This window comes from Hylaeus volcanicus, chromosome 4, assembly GCF_026283585.1.
Source record: "Hylaeus volcanicus isolate JK05 chromosome 4, UHH_iyHylVolc1.0_haploid, whole genome shotgun sequence".
Classification (NCBI taxonomy): domain Eukaryota; kingdom Metazoa; phylum Arthropoda; class Insecta; order Hymenoptera; family Colletidae; genus Hylaeus; species Hylaeus volcanicus.
In genome coordinates this window covers 671,126-694,409 of record NC_071979.1, presented here as the reverse complement: position 1 = coordinate 694,409, position 23,284 = coordinate 671,126, and the positions used below count along the sequence as shown (strand labels likewise).

At 35.8% G+C, this 23,284-nt stretch overlaps 2 protein-coding genes and 1 long non-coding RNA gene across 13 annotated transcripts; 1 reads left to right on the top strand and 2 right to left on the bottom strand.

Annotated features, from left to right (window-relative positions):
* Nucleotides 1-2,503: 2,503 nt before the first annotated feature.
* LOC128874802 (protein masquerade) lies at nt 2,504-15,098 on the bottom strand. Of its 6 annotated transcripts, XM_054119870.1 has the most exons (13): nt 14,438-14,625; nt 14,169-14,378; nt 13,941-14,112; nt 8,916-9,226; nt 7,769-7,802; nt 7,006-7,466; nt 6,690-6,869; nt 6,410-6,569; nt 6,008-6,187; nt 5,617-5,872; nt 5,115-5,392; nt 4,770-4,924; nt 2,504-3,766 (listed from the first exon to the last, which is right to left on the bottom strand). In XM_054119870.1, exons 4-13 carry the CDS (start codon nt 9,105-9,107, stop codon nt 3,599-3,601), a joined length of 2,064 nt encoding a protein of 687 aa, XP_053975845.1. In that variant the 5' UTR covers nt 9,108-9,226; nt 13,941-14,112; nt 14,169-14,378; nt 14,438-14,625; the 3' UTR covers nt 2,504-3,598. The 6 variants fall into 6 exon arrangements, with proteins under 6 accessions (XP_053975845.1, XP_053975846.1, XP_053975847.1 ...); XM_054119871.1 differs by lacking the exon at nt 13,941-14,112; XM_054119872.1 differs by lacking the exons at nt 13,941-14,112; nt 14,169-14,378; nt 14,438-14,625 and adding an exon at nt 14,959-15,098.
* LOC128874805 (uncharacterized) lies at nt 15,025-17,250 on the top strand. The gene is made up of 2 exons (XR_008456698.1): nt 15,025-16,339; nt 16,450-17,250. It is a non-coding gene; the product is annotated as an uncharacterized LOC128874805 (long non-coding RNA).
* A 193-nt stretch (nt 17,251-17,443) lies between these two features.
* Nucleotides 17,444-21,850, bottom strand: LOC128874803 (BRCA1-associated RING domain protein 1-like). Of its 6 annotated transcripts, none has more exons than XM_054119876.1 (10): nt 21,544-21,850; nt 21,164-21,267; nt 20,773-20,961; nt 20,243-20,411; nt 20,058-20,138; nt 19,750-19,946; nt 19,404-19,640; nt 19,156-19,265; nt 18,392-18,510; nt 17,444-18,319 (listed from the first exon to the last, which is right to left on the bottom strand). In XM_054119876.1, exons 2-10 carry the CDS (start codon nt 21,232-21,234, stop codon nt 17,948-17,950), a joined length of 1,545 nt encoding a protein of 514 aa, XP_053975851.1. In that variant the 5' UTR covers nt 21,235-21,267; nt 21,544-21,850; the 3' UTR covers nt 17,444-17,947. The 6 variants fall into 6 exon arrangements, with proteins under 6 accessions (XP_053975851.1, XP_053975849.1, XP_053975852.1 ...); XM_054119874.1 differs by having other exon boundaries at nt 21,643-21,850; XM_054119877.1 differs by lacking the exon at nt 21,544-21,850 and adding an exon at nt 21,400-21,534.
* Between the last annotated feature and the right edge of the window lie 1,434 nt (nt 21,851-23,284).

Here is a 23,284-nt window from a genome sequence, read left to right as displayed (position 1 = left end):
CGTTTCTCGCACCAGCGCGTCCCCTCATCGCGTGAGGGGGCAAGGTTTGGTAGGACGGGGAGGACGCCCACGCAACGACTTTTCCCCCTGAGGAGCGCGGCGAATGTGGTGGGGCTGGGGCGCGAGCTGACCCTGGGCCTCGGAGGGAAACAGTTTCCCCTCGGGACGGCCGTCCTCGAGGGATCGGCCCGTTCCTACTAGGACCACCGATCCTTTGGGGGCGTATGGAGGGTGGGGTGGGGAGGGTCGGAGCGTGCCGGATTACACCTCCCTTACCAGTGTCGGCGTCTTCTGGTTCTGACCGTGTGGCGTCCTTTGGGTCGCCAGAAACGGACCGGACACGAAGACTCCGGGGGCCATGGGTGGACCGAGCGGAGGCTCGGGAAACTCATTTCGACGGCCCCAGGGACGGGGACACCGGGCGGGTCCCTCCGTAGGCATGGAGTAGGCAGTGGGGGAGGCTAACCCCTCTTCATGGGATTCATGTAAGCTCGAAAGTGTCCTGTTGAGTACTCGCATGATCCAGGCACTTCCCAAGTAGCCTCCGGCGCTCCCCTTCCCGATGGTAGTGGCGAGGAGGAAGACTCGGCGCAGCACACGTTGGAGGAGTATTCCGCCAAATAGGGCACGACGACGATGACGAAAAGGTCTCGCTGTCGGGCCCCCGGGATAATGACGGTAGCTGGCGGCGAGGGCGATTGAAGACAACCTCCGCTGCCAGCGAATCAGTCGAAGTAAAAGAGTGACGGGAGAGGGGGGACAGCACGTCAAATAGCCTTCCCCCTTGGCGGTTGCGGTGCCCAGGGTGGTGATCCTGGGTTACCAGTACAAAGCGGCCGCCGAGACGTAGCGGTGCGGGGCGCGGCCTCCATGCACCGCGAAGTAGGCGGTGATAGGGGAGGACAGTATATTCCCCCCCTCGGGATGCGACCGGCTGTAAAATGTTGGCGGCCGGCATAGGTGAAGAGGAGTCGCAGTAGTGTTCTATAAAGAGTTCCTGTGATTCATCCGGAACACCAGTTACAGGAAGAGTGTCCGAAGGTTGCCATGGAGGTTATAGCGGGTCGAATTCCGCACTACCCGTCTGTCGCTCCCCCAAGCTCAGGTGTTTGGTTAACAGATTTCCTTCACGTAAATAAAAAAAAAAAAAAAGTAGTAGGTGGTATACGTAGTAGGACGTATTAGTAGAGGCTGTCTAGTCCATCGGACTAGTCCGTCGCTTCTGTGATTGCTCGCCATTGCGCTTAGTAGGGTCCGCTCAACAGTGGTGAATCTAGTGGTTTCTAGAAATATGGATGAGACAAATTGTATATTTTTTTCACTGAAATTTGACAAATTTCGATCATATTTTTTACATCGAGTGACACAATAAAACATGTCTCTTTCCTCGAACTTTCGTATATAAACAATATCATCGATTGCAATACTACGTTGCATCGTATATCATTGTTCGCTGGAACAATACAAAATGTTCAGCATATAACGAATGTTTACAACAATGTTTTATAGATTTATAAAAGGTTTAACAACTAACTTTTATATTCACATATAATATTTTTTATATTTTCAAACGAATAAGACATTCTTAAAATTATAATCTGAAAAATACATTATGAATCACGCAATAATGTACAAGGCAGCGTGGCATTTTCTTCAAAGTTATTGTATTGACACGATTTACTAATATAAATAAGAAATGAAGAGCCAATTTCATAAAGATAGTACAGTAATGTCTCCATAACTGCACAAATGTGTCTATGATAAATGCACACTAACCAGCCCCATCACTGAGGGGGGGGGGGGGGGGGTAGGTATACCTCTTGAGAGGTCACAGAGTTCGATCGCCGAGGAGTGTAACGTGATCCGGGACGGGGTATACTCCTTAAGGGTCAAAGAGTTCGATCGCCGAGTAGTGTAAACATGGTCTGGGATTGGATTACTCGGTAAGGCAATTTAATCCAACGGTGAAACTTTTTTTATAATTAATTTTTTGTTATAAAACTTTTACCGCCATATTTCTGGTATTTTTCAGATTAAAATGAGACCAAACCCTACGTAATTCGCAACATATTAACTTGTAACAACTTGTGTATTATGTATCATATAGTGTAGGATACTAACTAAAAAAAGATGCATGGTAAATATTATCCGATTTATATCGTGTTTGGTCTCTTTTTTAATCAGAAAAATGCCAAGAATATGATGGCAAAAATTTTACATCAAAAAAGCTAATAATAAAAAAATTTCACCGTTGCATTAAATTGTCTTCCCGACAAAGCTCGTCGGTAAACATCAAAGAATATACGAACTCTATGATAACTGCAGGTCAGTCCCGAGCTTGTGCAGTTATGGAGACATTATTGTATACATACGTATAATACTAATAACGAAGTCGTACGTAACCTATTACTAATTCTCGTGTAAAGGTGCCTCTAGGTTTTTTGGATCAGATTTGCAAGAATTTGACCACTACTCGTCACATAATACTTCAACTTTAGAGGGCTAACCTTTTTCAAAAAAATCTTGTAAATTTTTTACCAGAAGCTTAATAAAAATTAAAACTTGAAGCAAGTATCTTTTCTCTAATCTACTGATTACGATCTACTGATACCCAAACCAACGTTTATGTTAGAGTATTCATTGTCAACGTGATATTAGGAAAGATACACGCATTCGCTCCCATTCAAATACAAAATTAAAATAGAAATTGATGTTTCTGCTCACTAGTAAGTAACAAACTTCCGAACTTTGCAATTCATTATCATTGCTACTTGACACTTTTTGACATCATGTCGTTTCTATGAAATTGGCTCTTGCAAGTAGCGATTTTATATAAATAAATAATATGCATATCTGTCCCTACTATTAAATAATAATAGTTGGCTACTTAATCAAAACCATATGTTGCGTAAAAAAATACCATTGTCACCTATTATTGACGCACTTGATGGCACGATTACTAGAAGAAAAATCATTAATTAATCTTAATATATCTCACCAATATTTAATTTCTCAGAAATATTGTAAAATTGTTTAAACTACAATAATCTTTCGACTGTATCATAATAAATAAGAAAACATTTATATAACCGAAAAACGCTAAACTTATTTCTTTTCATCGTGGTATTTACAAATTAAATAATCGTTTTTAGTTTTGGTATGCTTTTCGTACTTTGAAAGCCTCTAACTTAAGTTCTCTCCGAGAATTTCAATAATGTTAACATTGTTTTGAGCTACAAATGATTATTCCTTTTTGACGAAAGTAATCCTTAAATGATTAAATTTGAAATTATATGCATTTAAAAAATGTAACAAATGGAAGTTTACTGTCTTACTACGTAAAATTATGTTAATATAACAAAATTTTATTTACCTTGTAAAAACTTGATTTATGTTAAATATGTCACAAATATTGTAACATTATAAAATTCGAATTTTGCGCGAATTTAGTTCTTATTTATCGTACATCAAAAGAAACTTCCTTTTGGAATCTTTGCTAGATACGTAACATAAGATGTTACATCATCAAGCGCGTTAAGGTACTATACGTTCTCTTAATCAATAAGTATTTTAATTTTTATAAATAGAATACAAAAAGCTAAAGATTATTAACGGAAATGATTTGGTTAATCCAACCAATAAACGCCGAAACTTTGACGTAAACGCCAGGAACATCCAGTCTTCCGCAACCAAATCCCCATGAAACAAGGCCAGCCAATTCGTAGAATCCATCATCTTGACATACTAGAGGACCTCCTCCGTCACCCTAAATATTAAAATTTCATAACTACGCAATTTTTACTGGAATTTGTTGAAATAGTACAAAAATAATACAAATATATTATTATTATATTACTAATTTTTACTACTAGTTTATATGCTACTGTTGAATAGATACAGCACATAATTCATAGTACTAATTACTGATATAGTTAATAAATAATAATACTGATATTAAATGCTATCATATAATATGAGTACAGTATTGTCTCGAAATAAGCAACTGCTTTCCGCCTCGAAATAAGCTATCCCCACCTTTTTGTTTGAAGTCGTCTGCCGAGTGAGAGATCCGAAAAGAAATGAGAGGTCCGTGAAAGCGAGAAGCCGAACAGATTAGTGAAAAGAGCACAGAACATGTGTAATGTTTTCTCTTTCTCTGGCGTGTGTATTCTTCGAAACAATACTATTATGTATGTAGTTTGCCGCTACACCGAACCCTGTTTTTTCTACGGGTCCCCCCTCATCTCGGTCGAGAACAAAGTCAAGCCGAATAGTATATAGTCGCTTGCTGCTGAGTTGGCGCGCGGAAGGTCGACACCCCTACCTGCACGCATCTTCGGTATTGGCCAGGTGAAAATACGTATTTTTGGTATTGGCCTAGGCTAACGCTACCGCGAGACGAAGACCGTGAACAAGATAGAGTGAGAGGGCAATAGTAATCATTGGCGTAAGGTTAACCCTCGAACACCGGACGCCCGCACGATCGACGGAGCCAGGTCACTATTCAGGTATCAGAATACGCCTATGCAGTGTGACTGCTCGACAAAAAGGGGAAAGTTTAGGCGGACCGAACGTCCCTTTCTCTAGAGGACCGAGCGATCCCCTGTCCCCTCAGTACCCCTCTAGTTTGGTGATCGCGCGCCAACCGACCAGCAAGCGACTATACCTCTCTCGAAATAAGCAACTCACCGGTCCCGACCGAGTTCATTATTTCGAGACAATACTGTATTATATTTACCTGGTACATATAATATGGGTATTATATTCACCTGGCATGCATCGTTGCCTTGTTCGCCACCAGCGCAAAAACTACTTGCTGGTAAAATGAAGATCTTTTCGGTCACAGCATTCACTTTTCTTATACATTCAGCATCGCTCACGATTGGTATTTCAGCTTCGCGTACTCTGAGAGGGATTGGACCAGCTATACACGCGTATATAAAATCATATATTGAATTAGTATATATACAAAAGAAATTTAGTTTACTGTTATAATCGTCTTAAAAAACCATACCATTCATCAATTAGTCAAGAATCAAATTACACGTGTTACCTTGAAGTTGATTGTAGATAGTTACGAAAAAATTAATTTTTAGAGTTATGCAAAAGTTTACCTTCTCCCATATATCCGTAACCGGTAACAGTACATCGTTTGCCAGCTGTATGACTAACTCCTCGTGCAGGTAAACATACAAGACAAACACCGTCTTTAAGCTCTGCTTGACCATGAAGCTTTAATAGTGCGATATCGTTATCTAAAGTTTGGCTGTTATGATTGTGGTGAATATAAGTTGTTGCCACTCGTAAAGTCTGAGCACCAGGACTTCCATATTTTCTAGTTAAGTCATGATCGCCAACCCTCACGTAAATCGCATCTCCAGACCTCACGATACTGTACATAAAAATATCACAATATCACCATAAGAGTTCTCACTTTTCTCATAATTTATAAGTTTATCTTTCGTTTCAATAATATACGTGAATATGTCATTACTCTGTCTGCAACTACACGTCCACAACCCAATTATTATTATATGTATACCGTGTCGTATTAGAAGCTCCACAACTTTGTAAAGAAACTAATAAAGCTAATATTTTAGTTATACGAAATCTTACTTTGTAACGCAGTGTGCTGCTGTAAGAACCCATTGTGTTCCGATGAGTGCACCTCCACAAAGATATTGGTTGAGGGAATTAATTAAAGCAACTTGCCAACACCATTCGTTCGCATCTGCATCTTCTCCGCCAACAACGCGTGCTCCTCTGTCCAAGCTACGAGTTTGAATTGGTCCACGAGAAGTTCCTTTTACGCCACATACATACTTACTGTACACAGGACTTCTCATGGTTGTTGTCATTGTAGTTATTTCATCTATAAAATCAACGATTCCTTTCTATTCTATCTTCGTTTTGAATATTTACCGACTCAATACAAAATAATGTAAAGTATAATTATTAGTATGATACAGTGTAAATAAAAGATGTATCAATGTATTTTGTATCTTACATATTGTTGTTGTGAGTGGCGTTGTGTACGGTCTCGATGTGACATACATAGTATCATTTCTGTTACTTAAAATTGGCTCGCTCGAATTTCCACCGCTAAATTCTCGGATCAATGATTTTGGTGCACAACACTGATGTCCTTGTTTCTTGCATTTGAACAAATTCGTCAGTTCAGCATTTCCTACAAGTAAATCATTGCAAAATATTTCTCACACCTGGAACAACTTTTTCCAACCATCTACAGTTACAAAATGAAAATGAAATAAATGATTTACAGGTAGAAAACAAAATACTCGATAATATAGTAATACGTAACAACCAATTAATTTTCTATTAAACTGTATACATAGAAAAAAAATAGCTAAATTAGAAAACAGTAAATATAAAACGAATAAATACTTACTGAAACAAGTGAAAGATAAGTAAGAAACGATGCAGGAACCAGGACACTCTGGGCGAGGATCTGGTGGTAAAGAAACCGTGGTAATCGATGGCCTTGGTGTGGACTTTGGTCTTGGCCTTGGAGTCTGATACGAAGAAGATGGTGTCACTACGCTTACTCTCTATATGCCAATAATTCATTTCAGTCTTTCTTTTTTTTACATAGATTACCCATTATCTTACTTGCCTTAATTTATTCGTTCCCTTGAAAAGGTTCTACTGAAAACAATAAATAGAATCACCTGCGGTGAACTTTTCGTGTTGTCACAACAGATGGATCCAGATTGACAGGTTGTTGTTTTTGGTATTATCAGGTTTGGCCGTTCACAAAAGGCTGCCATAATGGTTAACAAACAAAATCCAGGACATGGTTGTAATGTTGGCTGTGGCGATTTCGTAGTCGGTCGAACTGTTGTCGTTTCCTAATTGAATTGTAATAATTAATACTTCAATGTTCACAAAAAAATTTAACTACCCTTATAATTATAATATATTATTTAATTTTCCAAATATTCCTTTCAGTAAACAAATAATAATTCAAGTAATTCAAATTATTACCGTTTTCAAAAAAGCATCGATGATACAACACGATCCATCATCAGGACATTCAGCTTCTCCATCCACCTTGTCACAAAGAAGCGCAAAGAATCCACTAACGCATTCGCCTTTGCATGGTTTCTTGACTGTAATCTTTGGTCGCGTCGTGGTCGTTGGTTGTTTTGCCATTGTACCAGTTGTAGCTGGTGTAGTCGTAACCATGCTCGTAGAGATGGACGAATTTGGCCTCGCAGTTGTAGGAGATAGAGGACCTTTATACAATGTACTGACACCAGTTTTCTCATCCACGCGACTTGAATTTGTTCTGTCAATTACTAACAATTCTGGCGGAGGAGTATCTCCAAACGCATCCCTAGATACGCAACACTTATATCCTGGCTTGCACAGAGAGTCTATCACCAGAACAGCATCACAGTAATCGGCAATTCTCTCAGCCATGCAAATCCCTGAACAGGTTTTTGCTGCAAAAAATAATTTCTCATTCGACAAATGTTTATCAGATAGAAATTGAACATTTTTCGTTTCTTCATTAACAACTAATGGAATGAAACAATTGTCTACTTTCAAACTTTCTACTTATTCTCCACATTCAGAAAATAATATTTTCTAATATCTAAGCAAACAATCTTATACTTGATTAAAATTAGCTATCATTGCATAATGTTTTTTTTGTAAAATGTGTTTTATCTCGTTTGCGTATTTAAACCTACTATTATCCATTACAAAGATAATAAACATGCTATATGGGAGAAAAGGTACATACTCGAATTCTTGTCGGTTGTTTCCATCTGATTACTCTGAAAAACAAAACATACTTGAATGTCCACATGGTTGCGAGCGACAGTACAGCTCATTGCTGGTTAGTTGGCTCGCGGCAGGTCGGCACCCCCCTGCCCCCCGCACGCATCTTTGTGTATTCGTGGTATTGGCCAGGTCAAAATAAGCATTTTCGGTATTGGCCTAGACAAACGCTGCCGTGCGACAAAGGCCGCGAACAAGATAGAGCGAGAGAGCAATAGAAATCATTGGCGTAACGTTAACCCTCGGACACCGGACGTCTCGAGACTGCGGACAACGAGACAGTCGTTGAAAACGGATAGAAGAAAGAAAGTAGTGGACCTTACGCTTATGCAGCGCGGCTACTCGAAAAAATGGGGGAACCTGGTGTGGTTTAGGCGGACCGAGCGTCCCTCTCTCTAGAGGACCGAAGATGCGTGCGGGTGGGGGTGCCGCGAGCCAACTAACCAGCAATGAGCTGTACGTGGAAGGCGGTGGTCTCCTTTTGCGAGGTACAGGGTGATCCGCTTGCTAGTAGACACAATGGACAACCACAACAATGACGGTTGGGTATTGTTGTGGTTGTCCATTGTGTCTACTAGCGAGCGGATCACCCTGTAGTAATGATGCAGAAGGAGGCCGCCAGCAAGGAGGGTGTGGGCGTGGGGACGCCCCTCGCATCGATGCCTGCCCCTGCGGAGAAGAGCAGCAGGGGTTGAGCGGCTGCGGGGGACTTCCCCGCCAATGCCGCTAAGACTCCGGCCACTGGAGGGGAGTTAAACTACATCATGATAAACAAAAATTTGTATTTTTTTTTTTATGAAAAATACTCTTGTGTTATGGATCAACTACTTGTACAGAATGTTTCAAAACGTGTTATATTTCCAAATTTCCTAACTTTCTTTCCAAGTACAGATTTTCAAACAATATTCCTGTCTGTGTACAACATTTGTATTCATAATAAGGAAAATAAACTAGAAATGAAATGAATTGCTTATTCGTTTTCAGACTGATTGTGATTCAAAATTATTGTAGTTTTTTTTTATATGTATTGACTTTTGAAATATTAGAAACATTTTTATTCGCATGCGAGAATACTTTTTAAATTAATAACTATTGTCTTGTAAGCATACAGAGGTAGTCTTTGTAGCAATTGACGAAGCAGTCGTAGGTGGTGTAATCGTTGAGGATGTGGTCGTGTTTACAGGTCCCATCGTCGACGTCTTCACGGTGGTAATTATAGTTGGTGTCTGACTATCGTCATCGAGAACGTTTTCAGAAGACGTTGAGGTACCATTTATAGGTGCTTCGATGCAACATCTCATGCTGGTAGGGCATTGTACATGCTCGAGAACTTCGTAACATATTAATGTTGCAAACGCGTGGACACATACTCCTGGACAATCTGCACTGTTGGCTGTACTTGTTATGGAGTCTAATAAACCTGTGCAAACAGGAGAAACTTTATTTGAGTAAATTAATTAATGACCATTGAATATTTTGGTTCAATAACAAGTCATATGAAAATTAAAATTTAGGAATCGGAAAATTTGTTATATGAAGTAAATTGTACATTTTAAATAATACAAGGTGAGTGTAGTACGATTGTTAAATTCCTATGATCAATTATTATTATAATGATAGAAAGAAATCTTTTTTTCTTTCTACTACCTACTTAATTTCCAGTTTATTACTTCACGTTTTTTTTTCTTATAACGATCGAGGCGAAAGGGATAAAAGTTTATGAACATCCAAGAGGGAAAATATAATTATAAAAAATTGCATTGTATACATTGTAGGTTAGTTAATAACTCATTAAAAACTTCAAAAAAGTAACAAAATTACGCCAAGTACATGAAAAAGTGGAGGACTCAAGGAGTTATTATTGAAAAATAGAATAGAATAGAATAGAAGATCCCCATAAAAAACTACAAGAAAGTAGAAAAAGATGTGAAATCAAAATGAGCTGCCAGTACATGGAGGTGGTTTTCAACACAGTGCAATGCTACGCTGTGTAACACAATGTAAAATTCGGTGCTTTCCAACTATGTGCAGCTAAAATGCTGTGCTTGGCGTGGCAAGGCAAGGCATTCTTAGATCAACAATACCCATACTTTCTCTCTCACAGACTTTCAGATAATTTGTCAATTTAAAACTCTGACAATATTATGAGTACCCTTTCATTATATTGCGTTTTAAAATATTTCCAAGGTCATTCATCGATGCCGATACCTTTACTCTCGCAAGCTTTCAGATAGTTTGTCAGTCAAAAACTCTGACAATATGTGTACACTTTCATTATTTAGCGTTTTAAAATAATTCTTATTCATCGACACCTTGACCTTGCCTGGCCACGCCATGCACAGCATTTTAGCTGCGCATAGTTGGAAAGCACCGAATTTTACATTGTGTTACACAGCGTAATCATTGCACTGTGTTGGAAACCACCTCCATATACTGGCAGCTCATTTCGATTTCATATCTTTTTCTACTTTCTTGTAGTTTTTTATGGGGATCTTCTATTTTTCAATGATAACTTCTTGAGTCCTCCACTTTTTCATGTACTTAGTCTCCTTAACAAAGCCTCGGAAAACATTTTCCCTAAGGAAAAAGTTGTTTCAAATCACCTCCCGAACCACCCCTTTCAAGGTGTTACAACATTTTTGGGACACCCTGTACTGTGTTAAAAGCTGATTCAAATCGGTGACCCCCAGTTCTCGGCCTCCCCTTGTAAGATCTATCGCACCAGAAGACGGAAGACTATATTACTTAGGAATGTTGATTCGCAGAATGAACGAAGGCATACTTGTTACACAACAAAGGTACACTCGAAAAGTACTGGCTCGATTTGGTTTTGAGGATGTACACGCGGTTGTGACATCCATGGAGCCTGGAATGTTAACTGACAAGAATGGAAGTCAATTGGAAGTCTACTTCATCTATCAACAATTTCGAGGCCAAATATTAGTTTTGCAACAAACTATTTGATTCGAAGAGTCAGTCAACGAAATGTAAGTGGCTGGAAAATGATTGAACGTATACTTCGATATTTGAGAGGGACTGAGGAATTTGGAATCTTCATTGTCGGAGAAACGACGAGTTTGAAGGCATATACCGACTCTGATTATGGTGGAATAGAAGAAGATAGGATTTTCACGACTGGAATTTTAATTGAGTTTGGAGGCCCAATTGTCTGGAATACCCAAAAACAATCAGTCACTTAAATTTCATCAGCCGAAGCTGAATATCGTGGTGGCACAAGTGGAATACAGGAAGTCTGTTGGTTGAGAAGAATGATCAAAGAACTTGAAATTGGGGACGTGTCTGACCCAGCTGATTTGTATGTCGACAATAAAGCTGCAATTCACATATTGGAGAATCCTGAAGGAAAACTGACAAAAGGGAAAAAGCACATTGAAATAAGACGGAAATTTATAAACCAACGCATTGAGAGAACCATACGTCTCATTTACTTAAATACAAGGGAGTAAATTGCTAACATCTTCACGAAAGCGTTGGACAAGAAGCAATTTGAAAAACTGCGTCAGAGACTGCTTAATATCTGATTTTTCTTTCGTTTTATCGAATGGTACCAATGATGTTTTTTTTGTTTCCTACGCCCAGAGGAGCGTGTGGTTGTTTTGTAAGATGTGAGCTATTGGCAAATTAAACAATGTACTTTAAATTAATAAAAAAAAGCTGTTCTTTATTCAACCACGGAATCATAACAAAATTTCATTAAGCAAGAACAGGAACTTAAAATATGTATAAATTAAATGCGTTTATTAACAATTAAGAAATAAATGTATAATTGCTTGGGAGAAATTAAAATTAATTTTATACCTTTCAAGCATAAATAAAAACAAAATTTATGTTATCGTTAATCTTACTGGTACTAGAATAATAACTACCTAAATTTTGCTAATATATCTAATTATCACAAAATATGTAATATATAACTTTGTTAAATTAATTTTAAGTCCAGCTTTGCATTATCTTTAAGTGAATTTTTAAGTAACCAGAACCATGCACAAGCAACTAGATTATTTTTATAGTTATTAGGTATATGTATATCTTTGTAATATTTTGTTTTTCTGGAATAAATAAATAAATAAAAAGCAAAATCCATCCAAAGAGTAGGGAAAGTTCTATATACCAACAAACCACTTCTCTCCTCATCATTTATTGGGGGAATCCCCAAACTTTGTCTAAATCTGGAGATCTCTTAATTCAGGCCTAACTGCAGAACATTCGTACAAATGATAACGTAGATTCTACAGTCTTCATTTTGGCAGGCATAACGGCCCAAACAAACATAACGGTAGTTAATTAAACAGCTCGACTCCACCGCATAGCTCTCTTCGGTAATACTATACGTGCCTCTTCTAACATAATCGCGTTAGGAAGATATACATCTATACATTCAACAGTGTTTTGCAACATGAAATAATCTATAAACGTTAAACTCTTTATCAACTGAAATTACTTAATTATACTGAACAGATTAAACATCTTCATTGGGTCCAATTGAATGAAATGTTTCAGACTTGAGAAATTCTGAAAATGTTTCCTTCAATTGTTGGATAACGCCGGTGTCAGTGTTACACTACTCTATTAATTATCACCTAAGCGATCTTTCAGTTTAACGAACTTCTTCCATGCTTTCATTTCAGCATGAAAAATTTCTCGAGGATGTTACGTGCGCATTAATGGCCTACAAGTAACAGTTTTACAGTTTATGTATAATGTACTATTAACATTGTGTAGCATTTTAAAATTAGCATACAAATTTAGATATTGCAATTATTAAACTTTCAATAAAGTTTAATTTGAGAAATAATCGAAATTTTCGAAGAATATGGGTTAATGCCATGATTCACTTTCCATAATAAGTAAATGTTTGTAATGAGATTCCCAATTAGAATAATTAAATATATAAAAAGGAACAAGTAATTGACATGCTAGTGCACCTATCCAATTCATTATAATAATAATAAAACTGTTTCTATAACCGACATCGTTACTGCTCGTACTACATTGTAGGCCTCTTAAAATTTCCGTTTCCTCGGTAAAACATAAAAAAGGATGCAATAGGAATTAGATTTGATTAAATCAGATATGCTATAACTTCAATGTGTAAAAGATCGAATCCTTTTAAAATGGATATGTAAATTAAAATATTTGCAGTGTCTGCCATATTATTGAGTTGAATAGTGCAAAATAAATTACATTAAAAATTGTAACGTTTATTAACCTCTTTAAGAGATACTGTGTATATTTAGTTTTCAAGATACTTTAAATACTACGGTATAATAGTGACTATTAAAATTACGAATAAAAGATAACTTCTATTTAACAATTTATTGTATTTTACTGTACTTCTTTTTTACAGTTTGAATTTATCTTACTGTTTGCATAAGAAATCTCTGATCATGGTAATGAAATGTTCAAGCATAATTGACAAAACTTAAATTAGTGTTCCTTATAAAATCAATTTCACGTAAAACGATTTCTACTTTTTACGTTACTTTGATATTCAGACACTCAGATATATAGAACTTGAGGAAAACTGTAATATAAATGATTTATGTATAAATATACATAAAACAATTAAACAGTCTTTAACAACTGCTTTTATAAATATTTGAAGTCATATTTATTAATTGATATGCTCCTCCACTCTCAATTTTCAAAGAGACAGTCAGACCTATAAGTATTCATACCCTCTATGTCTACTGAAAAAACTTATCTAAATTAAATGATAGGTTTATATTTCTAAATAAATATTTCATTACAAATATGTACATGTGTAAAGTTTATTCATGACATATTTATAATGAAACATTTATTTAGAAACGTCAAATCTATCATTTACTTTAGACTTTTCTCAATAGACATAGAGGTGTACGAATACTTATGAAACTAACTGTATATAGCGCAAGAGTGCATTAGGTAAGCATTGGTAGTTGTACTGTTAAAAGCTCTTTATCATAGACAAAGTCCAAATTGCAAACTGTCCGTGTATATTAGGTGTAGCAACTAATTCTGTGCCTTTATATTCAATCATTTAATATTTATGTATTATTTATATTTTATTTTCGTAACTCTAGTTTGAGTCCAAATATTTACTCTGTGTTTTGTTACGTTAAAGTACCAACCTTCTAAGTTCTCGATCTGATAACCTAAGTTCTTTCTTTCTTTTTATTATTATAGAGCCCATTGCATTCAGCTATAATACTTATTAATACATCTTTGTTACATTGTTTTACATAGCCCTTTACATTGCATTACAATGCTTTATATTATTCCTTGATTTCTTGTATTCCATTCCTTTAACATGTAGTCAGTTACATTACATTGATTTACATCAATCCTTAGCTTCTTACATTATAATGTTTAACTTCTTGCATTCCATTCCTTTACATGTCTGTTGAACCTTCCTATAGCTGGGTACCTCGGGACCGCTAAATCTGTACTCTAGCTGCACACGCGCATGCTGCAGCCCCCGAGGGCAACCTAAATCTAAATATATTACGCTGCACGTAATGTTCATCAGGTTGAGACTTAGGTTATGTGTTAGAGACGTGTGTCAACGTCTGTAAATAGATACATCATAATAGAGATCAGGTTGAGGATTTAGAATGTTGGTACATACTTTATCAAAATGACGACTCGAGCATAGAGGCACAAAATTGATTTTGCTATATACAGAGTGTTCCAAAAATGTTGTAACACCTTGAAAGAGGTGGTTCGGGAGGTGATTTGAAACAACTTTTTCCTTAGCAAAAATGTTGTCAGAGGCTTCGTTGAGGAGACATTAACGGAAAACACTGACCAATCAGAGCGCGAGTATGCCGGTGGAGCGGCCGCAGTAGCGTATGAGCGCAGCCGCTTAGTGCATAGCCTTCGCTCCACCGGCATACTCGCGCTCTGATTGGTCAGTGTTTTCCGTTAATATCTCCTCAACGAAGCCTTGGACATTTTCGCAAAGGAAAAAGTTGTTTCAAATCACCCACCAAATCACCCCTTTCAAGATGTTACAACATTTTTGGGACACCCTGTATACGTACAGCACAATGTGCGCTGTTTTTCTTATTTCTTTGATCATACGCCGTGAGCTACTATTACTACATAGTTATGCGTACGTGTATCATTGCGCACACTTCTTAGCTTTACCTTCTCACCAACAGTGGATCGAACGTTATCCGTACTGCGCGTGCGACTGCTAAGTAAGTGGGACAGTCGCATCCTTCCAGATACTACCTATACCCAGCGTAACATTTGCAAACGCGAGTTTCTACTTTTTGAAACCTCTGGTAGCACGAGCTGATTTTATTTCTGTTAGCCTCTGCAAACCGTTCGCAACTTTGAACAATGAATTGTTGTAATGGTGGATTTTCTACGAATTCTTTGTGTGGTCATCTTTGTACGCGCCTAGGTGCGCGCGCGCGCATGTGTGTGTGAGAGAGAGAGATAAGGGTGACAGAGAACAGTGGAAACAATCGACTGCGTGAATCGATAATATGCACAGAGAAATTCTTGATCTGCTTGAGCCGAAAAATACACAGTGCTTGAGCTTGTAGAAACTACAACATTTGATTCACTTTTATTCACGCAAAATCCAATCTGTACATTCACGCGACCACAATCGAAGAAAAATCATCACGCAACCGTAGAATTCCTAGCCGAGAAGTAACTGTACGCAGAACGAGGTCGGAATTAACCCAGAATTAATCTTTCACGTTTATCGGAATTGTATAATACTTACATGGCATTAGCGAAAGAAAGCAAATCGGGTTGAGGTGAAAAATTTTGTTGGATTCGTTTCAGAAGCGGGAAAAATAGTAATACGGTAGGTAATTGAGAAAAGGTTAGTCTGAATTATCAAAAAACAAACTTTAACTTAATTAAATGACAAAGATGTGGAAATTGTTTAAAAATCTACTTTTCGCTATTAATTCTTAATAGCTGATCACAGTTATATTTGCATTTATACAGTTATATGATTACTTTGTATACGAAAGATACGAGGCAAGCGACGTTCATTTATACGCATAGGTATTCAAAAACAGAAATCAACATAAAAATCGACGTGCCATAACAAAAGAGGGTCCCACTTTCATTGATTAGACATTAATGATCGCATAATTCGTGGATTTTACTTGTTGTTTCATTCACATATAATTAACGCTAAACCTATCGACATTTTATTTATACCTATTTCCGGAATCGATCAAGTGGCTGTTCTTAAAGTCACTTTTTGGTATTAAATTGAAAAAGATATGATTGCATATAATTTATATATTTTATATAAGAACTGCACAGAAAAGTTTACAAACGATCGTGGTAGGTTTAGTGTTAATCTACCAATTATTATCATAAAGAAAATGTTCACTTAAAGAAGAAATTAAAACCCCAGAAAAATTGGTGAAAATGCAAAAGAAAACGCAAGGTAACAGTATAAAATAGACATTGATGCCTGATAATGGTAAGAACTGATTTACCTGACAAGAAGCTTCCAGCCAAAGAATCGTCATCCTGGGCAGTGATGGATCGCGTAAGTAGGAGAAAAAAGATGATGCCCCTCGGGGCTGTTCTCAGTATCATCTTCAATCTCCCTCGTTCTTAAACTTTCTCTGTCTCTCTTGCTGTTCTTCAATTCCAAAGAGGCGACCGCAAAAACAGCTGAAGGGAGACACTGTCGTTATCCGGTTCGAACACGTGCGTGTCAAACTACTTTACCGCAAGTTCGGCAGCCACGGTATTATGCGAGCCCGCATTGCCTGCTTGGCTTGTTTGACTGACTGACTAACTGGGGAGGTACCGGGGCCCACTTGTGGGTCAGGGTGTGGGTCCCCTCTTTTACACTGGTCAGAAAAAGGAGAGAAAAGAACGAGAAGCCGGAGAAGCAGAGAGAACGATCGACGAAGACCGACCTCACTGACGAGGATTATTTAGAAAGAGGGGAAGGGGTGTTGGCATGAATACCCGATACCTTTGAAAATCTATATCTTTAAGCTATTATGAAGACTTTTCATTTTTATTACTCTAACAATAACATCAAAAATAACATCAAACTCAAGCAAGATTTGAATGAATTTTTATGCTTCCGATGTGAAAATTTTATTTTACGAATGATATATCGAAAGTTATTTATCTTTTGTTCGTTACTCGAGATTCGTATATAGACAAGAACATTGTCGATTTCTGTTTAAGATTATAAACAATTAATGGAGGAAACTAATTCTTTTCGACTGAAAGAAAATTACGCATTACAAAATTTAGTAGTCAATAATTAAACTCCATCAAGTGATACTGATGTGATTTTTAATAAATCTTACTAATCTTAAATAATAAGTCTTATTTACTTAATGTTTTGGTTGCTAAACACCAACAATTTGTTACATACAGCTTGTAATTGTATAGTTTTAATAATGCAAGAAATAAAGTCGAACATTCCAAATCTTACTAGTATCGTTAATATACTTTTATTACTATCAGTAAACCGTAATTAAAGTGACTAATATAGTTGTTCTTTCATTACGAGTAATTACTAATTAATTTTCTTAACTTTCTTCGAATCGTCTATATTCGGTTAGATTACTCTTTTTTGTATCTATTTCTGACTATATTAGAATCTCTTGTTTTTCTCTATATTCTACTATCTTCGTACAGTTCTTCCGCTTTACTTCTCTCTCGCTCTACACCAGTCTTTTTTTTCATTCTCTCTTCCTCACAGCGTACATATAGATGTATATGTTCACGGCTAGCGGTACTTTACCAGTAAATGTACGAGGTACCGTACGATATTTCCCTTTGGAATTTATCGTTCTTTGCGCAACGGTTGATCTCTCGTAATCATAGTACAGAATTAAAATATTCTTTACGTTACAAAATTAAACAAAAATTAAAATATTAGTTTATAATAGTACTATCTACTTGTAAATGTTTTAAGTTTTTTTAAAAAAAGTATGCAAACAAAAATACGTTTTTCTTAAATTAAAATTTGTATCGACTAGTAATAAAGATTATATTCTATTAAAATTATAAATCGTATTATATTTCTCAGTAATATTAATTCACATTGAACTAGTTACAGTAATAAAAAAACGTAAGTATGTAACTATCGTAGAGGTTAAACAAATATAAAAAATATAAGAACTTATTACAATAAACCTAGATGCGACGGATCGACCAATGTAAATCTTTCTATAGATTCGATTAACCATAAAAGCGGCAACGTTTTTATATGAGGCATATTATATTTTACACGTGGCTCGTCTCTTCCTGGTACGTATATAATATAATAAGTGCACTTGTATAATGGATGAGAAGGTTCATTGGCAGTATGAAAAGGGATAATTTGTTCTTCGCCTTTTATATCGTCTGGACGTGGTTCTCTTGTCAGAACCGACCCATTACCTTCGCGGACAAGTTTCAATAGAGAATCTTTAGTTAGTTGCATGCCACTTACATAGTAAGTGTTCATTGATTGCATAGCAAAATAAAAGTGGCATTGGTCGAAAAGACCTGGATTCTGAAATCACAATTGAAATAGCTCAAAATAGTATTTAAATTACTTGTATGCTGATTTTATGATTAATTTTACCTGGTTCTGCGCATTTATTCTGGCTTTCTTTGGAACACCTATAATTGGAGTACCACTAATTTCAAATAATTCTAAATCCACGGCTAGTATATCATCCACATCCAAAACTAACTGAATCCCTTTATATACAAAAAATATGTAAAGATTAATTATATAATTTTATTTATACATACAGTGCCGAATTTACGTTTGAGAAGGCCCGAGACTAATAAAGCAGTAGAGGTCCCTTTAAGTCAGTGATTATATGTGTATATATATATACATTCATAGACATACATACATACATGGAATATAAATACGCACTATTTATACAATGAAAATTAAATTTATTATTAAAATTATTTATTTATATTTAATAAAATAGTTTTTTTCTACATTTTATATTTGCAAAATCAATTATTAAATCGTTAAAATTTAAAAATCTTAGCAAATCATTTTTCTATAAATAAAGAGGCCAGAGAGGATAATCTTTCATTTACAATTGTAGATCGATGTAAATCTGTATAGTTTTTGACAGAACATATTCGAATTCTTCGAGGATCGATGTATTATTAAGAGCACGTTACGAATTGCCAAATTATTTTACATGACCAAAAAATGTTATCACTGAGGAGTTTTCATACAATTTTACCGAGAAAAATATGAGGCCCCGTTGAAGACGAGCCCGGGGCTATAGCCCCCTTAGTCCTATGGTAAATCCGGCATTGTATACATACTATTATATATATACTAATTTATATACGTTATTTTTTCAATAATCTTACATTCACTATTAAGTATCCATTTTCCACGGAGAAGTGCTACCATTATATCGTATGATAATTGTACAATATTTTGATTATTTGCTTCCACTATGACATGAGTTACAGTTGACCTAAAATATGATTCTATAATATGGAATTTTCAAAATTTATTACCATAATATCAATTTACATGCGTAATGTACTATAAATTATATAGCCTACATTGTAAACAATTATTATGTTGCATTAGTATATTGTAATTAACATACCGAAATACAGATGTAATTTTAATTTTATGTTTTGAAACCATCTGATGTAAATATTTACTATTTTCTTCCCTCAAATTTAGTTCATATACAACAAACGTATTTAACGATTGTGTGGTACAAAATGATTGTTCTAGAGTACTATTTAAGGTAGAATTCACAATTATTTCAGATGTGTCATTGACCTCGCATCCTTTTGTCAAAAGATTCCACAATTCTTTAAACGACTTGCAGTAGTTCCTGCAGTAGAGAAACATAAAATAACAATCGATAATATTTTAATTGATGACCTAATTATAAGCTAATATTAATTACTTTTTTAATAGAAGCACAATCAGATTGCACATACATAGGTGTATTTCCATGTTTGTCATACACATTCTTTTTAGCAGAATACTGTAAGAGCAACTTTGCTTCTTCTAATCTATTATGTATGGCAGCTTCATGTAATGGTGTTCTATTTTCTGCACCTGGAATATTGGGTGATGTGCCACATGCTAAGAGCAACTGACATATATTCGTGAATCCATAATTTACAACTTCTTGCTACATGGATAAAATGCATGACATAATTAACATATACACAATATTATCAAAATTGCATGTCAAAACTCTAATTGAAAGCAGTTATACTGTAGAACCAATTAAACAACTTACTAAAGGAGTCCAACCATAGTTATCTTTTGTATTAGGATTTGCACCCGCAGCTAACAGTCTTTTTACATGCTCTTCGTTATTCTAAAACATTGTTTGTTCGTCTAATTAAACTGGATTACAGTTTATAGATATCTTATATCTTTTAATAATTTATAGAACTAAATACATATTCGTAAAAGATATACCTTCAGACACGCAGCATGTAATTTTGTCTCTCCTTTTGCATTTGGTTTATTTATGTTTGTTTTTGGTATTCTAAGTGCTTTCTTACTAATAGCTTTAGATTCTGAGTTTAATATTACTGGAGGTATTTGTCTGATGCTTGTAAAATTTGTAGATTTATTCCATAACTCTCTGAAAACATTTATACCAACTTTGCATAGAAAGTAGATATGTAATATATATGTATATGTATATGTATTTGTAATATATCTTCAATATTTAGTACATTTTACAAAATAACATGTACATTATTCAAATTCACTGATAATACTATAAATTATGATTTCTTTCTCTAATATATTTAATACTATAGAACAAATTTCAAACTGCTATTTTATCATAAATAAAGTATCAATAAATCTACCACATCTCATGTATTTATTTATATACTTAAAATGATTTAATAGTATGCATAATAAATTATTTACAATAACAAGCAATTTATTGAATATCAAGGTATACGAGGTTCTGAAAGTAACATTCTTTTACATACTTTTCATCTATTATGTCTGCAATGATATTACAGTAAGATGTAAGACTTTTAATCATATGATCGCTATGTACTTCAATTGGTTGCACTGGCATGTTACATATGATACATTCTGACTTACTTCCAATACAATGATCACAAAAAAAGTGACCACAATTGTTGTATCTCATTGTATTTTTTGATTCATTTCCACTGAAATAAAGAATAATATTCTTACTTATACCTTACGAGAATGTTGATTAATTATGAAAAATATACAAATATATTCGAATCAATAGTATATCATAACAGCAATGACAATTGTGTTAATTTAAAAAAAAACAATAAATGGAGATATTATGAATTGTCTTTGAAATATAAAATATGACTATTTTAGTCTTAATTTAAATATTACCACTTGTTGCATACTAGGACATTAGCAAAGTCTTTGAGAGCTTTACGAGTATTCTTCCACAAAGTATTCATTTTTAAATACTACTGCATAATATTACACTGTAACTGAAAAATTGTTTCGTTACTATTTCAATTGTAAGTATTTGTAGAAAATCGAAGAGAAAGATTGTTCTATTGTGAACATACAGGCTCTAGTAGCAAAATGTGTCATATTTAAATATACAGGGTGTCACGTACAAAGCGTAGCAAGCTGATTTCGTAGAAATTAATAAAGTTGTGAAACAAATGACATAACCAAATTAAATTGAAATCGACATTTGTAATATATTATGAGAAAACTACTTGTTACATATACATAAATATGAAACGAACTGAACTCACAAAACTGAATATTAAGTGGCGTATTTCGAGAAAATAAAACCACGTGGCTACGAAAGAATTTCATTCGTCGACTACTGTTGACGTGTGGTTATCATTTACCTTATCAACTTTAAAAGCTACTCGATCTTTCTCAACAATCTAAATCCACAGATGCACCTCTGCATGCTCAATTCCCGCGCAAAAGTCAGATAGAGAGTTCGATAATATCCGAATGAGACTTTCAATATACTCATACTATAGTGTTAATTCCCACCGCTGATAATGCTGACACGTGGTTCCAGACTGAATCGATAACATTGGAAATGGCAAGAAAAAGATAAGGGGTTTCGAGAGGTCGTGAGCATCCGTTAGACTGTGGCTGTTTAATTGATTTTATCAAATTCTGTTTTATCGACGTTTAGGCAGGAGCGTATTTATAAGGCGCGTAAAGACATATATATATATTATGTACACTGTTTCACATGACTATACTATTTTTATTATATACAGAAATAACTATAAGTTTATATACAGAAAAACTATATACACTTTTTTTAAGGTGTCACGCTATCACGTGAACTTAGCTTCATGGCATATAGCGCCACAACGCGGAATAGCTTAAGGGGATAGACACGGGTAATGCAGCGAAGTGACATTACCGGGAAAAATGGACCTAAACAGGGGTTCGGGATTTTTCGCTTTTCGTCCTTATATTAGCATATTTTGGACTGAATGAGGACTCATTCGAAAGACGAAGGTCCAACGAAGGGTGCTCTGGTCATGATTAAACGAGAGTGTGTTAATATTTAATAATAGGAGCGTCCAAAGTTGAACAAAAGTCGAGCAAAACACATCCGTAGAAGTATTTTTAGGTTACTAAGTGGATTTTGTGACTCAAATGATGACCAGAGCACCCTTCGTTGGACCTTCCTCTTTCGAATGAGCCCTTATTCAACCCAAAATATGCTAATATAAGAACAAAAAGCGAAAAATCGTGAAAACATTCCCAAAGACGAGTTCCGCCATTTTGACGATAATGCAGAGCAAGTTACGTCACAAATTTAGTTCAGACAATCGATAGGAGATGGCGCTTACTGAGGACGACTGCTAACGTGAATTCGATACAATTGCGATGTTGCCGTTTGTTGCAGACAGATCCAACATTTCGGTTGTTATGCTTTGTTCCGTTATCGGTGTTATATATTTTATGTTTTTTCAGTAATTTGGTATATGGTTAATAATGTGGTAAATAAAGTTATTTCGAAAATGGAGGCGAATAAGGCATCAAACATACTTGTCTATTGTAGAAGGGTACTTTGTTAACATCGAGATGTATGTATCCGGGATATTTAAGTAATGATGTTAAAGGTAGCGCATGGAGAGTGAGAGCGTAGGTATATATTTTATTTGAGAGAAGAACTTTCAAATTGCGCAAGTGCGTCGGAAACGTAGGTTTTCAGCGGCCTTGTAAGCGATACGGATAAGGACATCAGTCTTTAGGCCAGAATAAATCTCAATAGGGTCGCAAACTGCGCCCGGTTATGCAGGTAAACGAGCACGGGTCGACCCTATGGTCGATCCGGGGCCGTCAGGCTACCCCACGCAGGCATGAAAGTTCGCGCCATTAGAAATTTTGCCAAAAGGGAAGGGTATCACGGAGAGGGGATAACTCGGAGGTATTTTTGCCGGGTTGATCGAGACGGGCCAGTTGCGCCCGAGCTCTCCAAGCGCTTACCTCATACGATTAAATTTTCATAAAGAT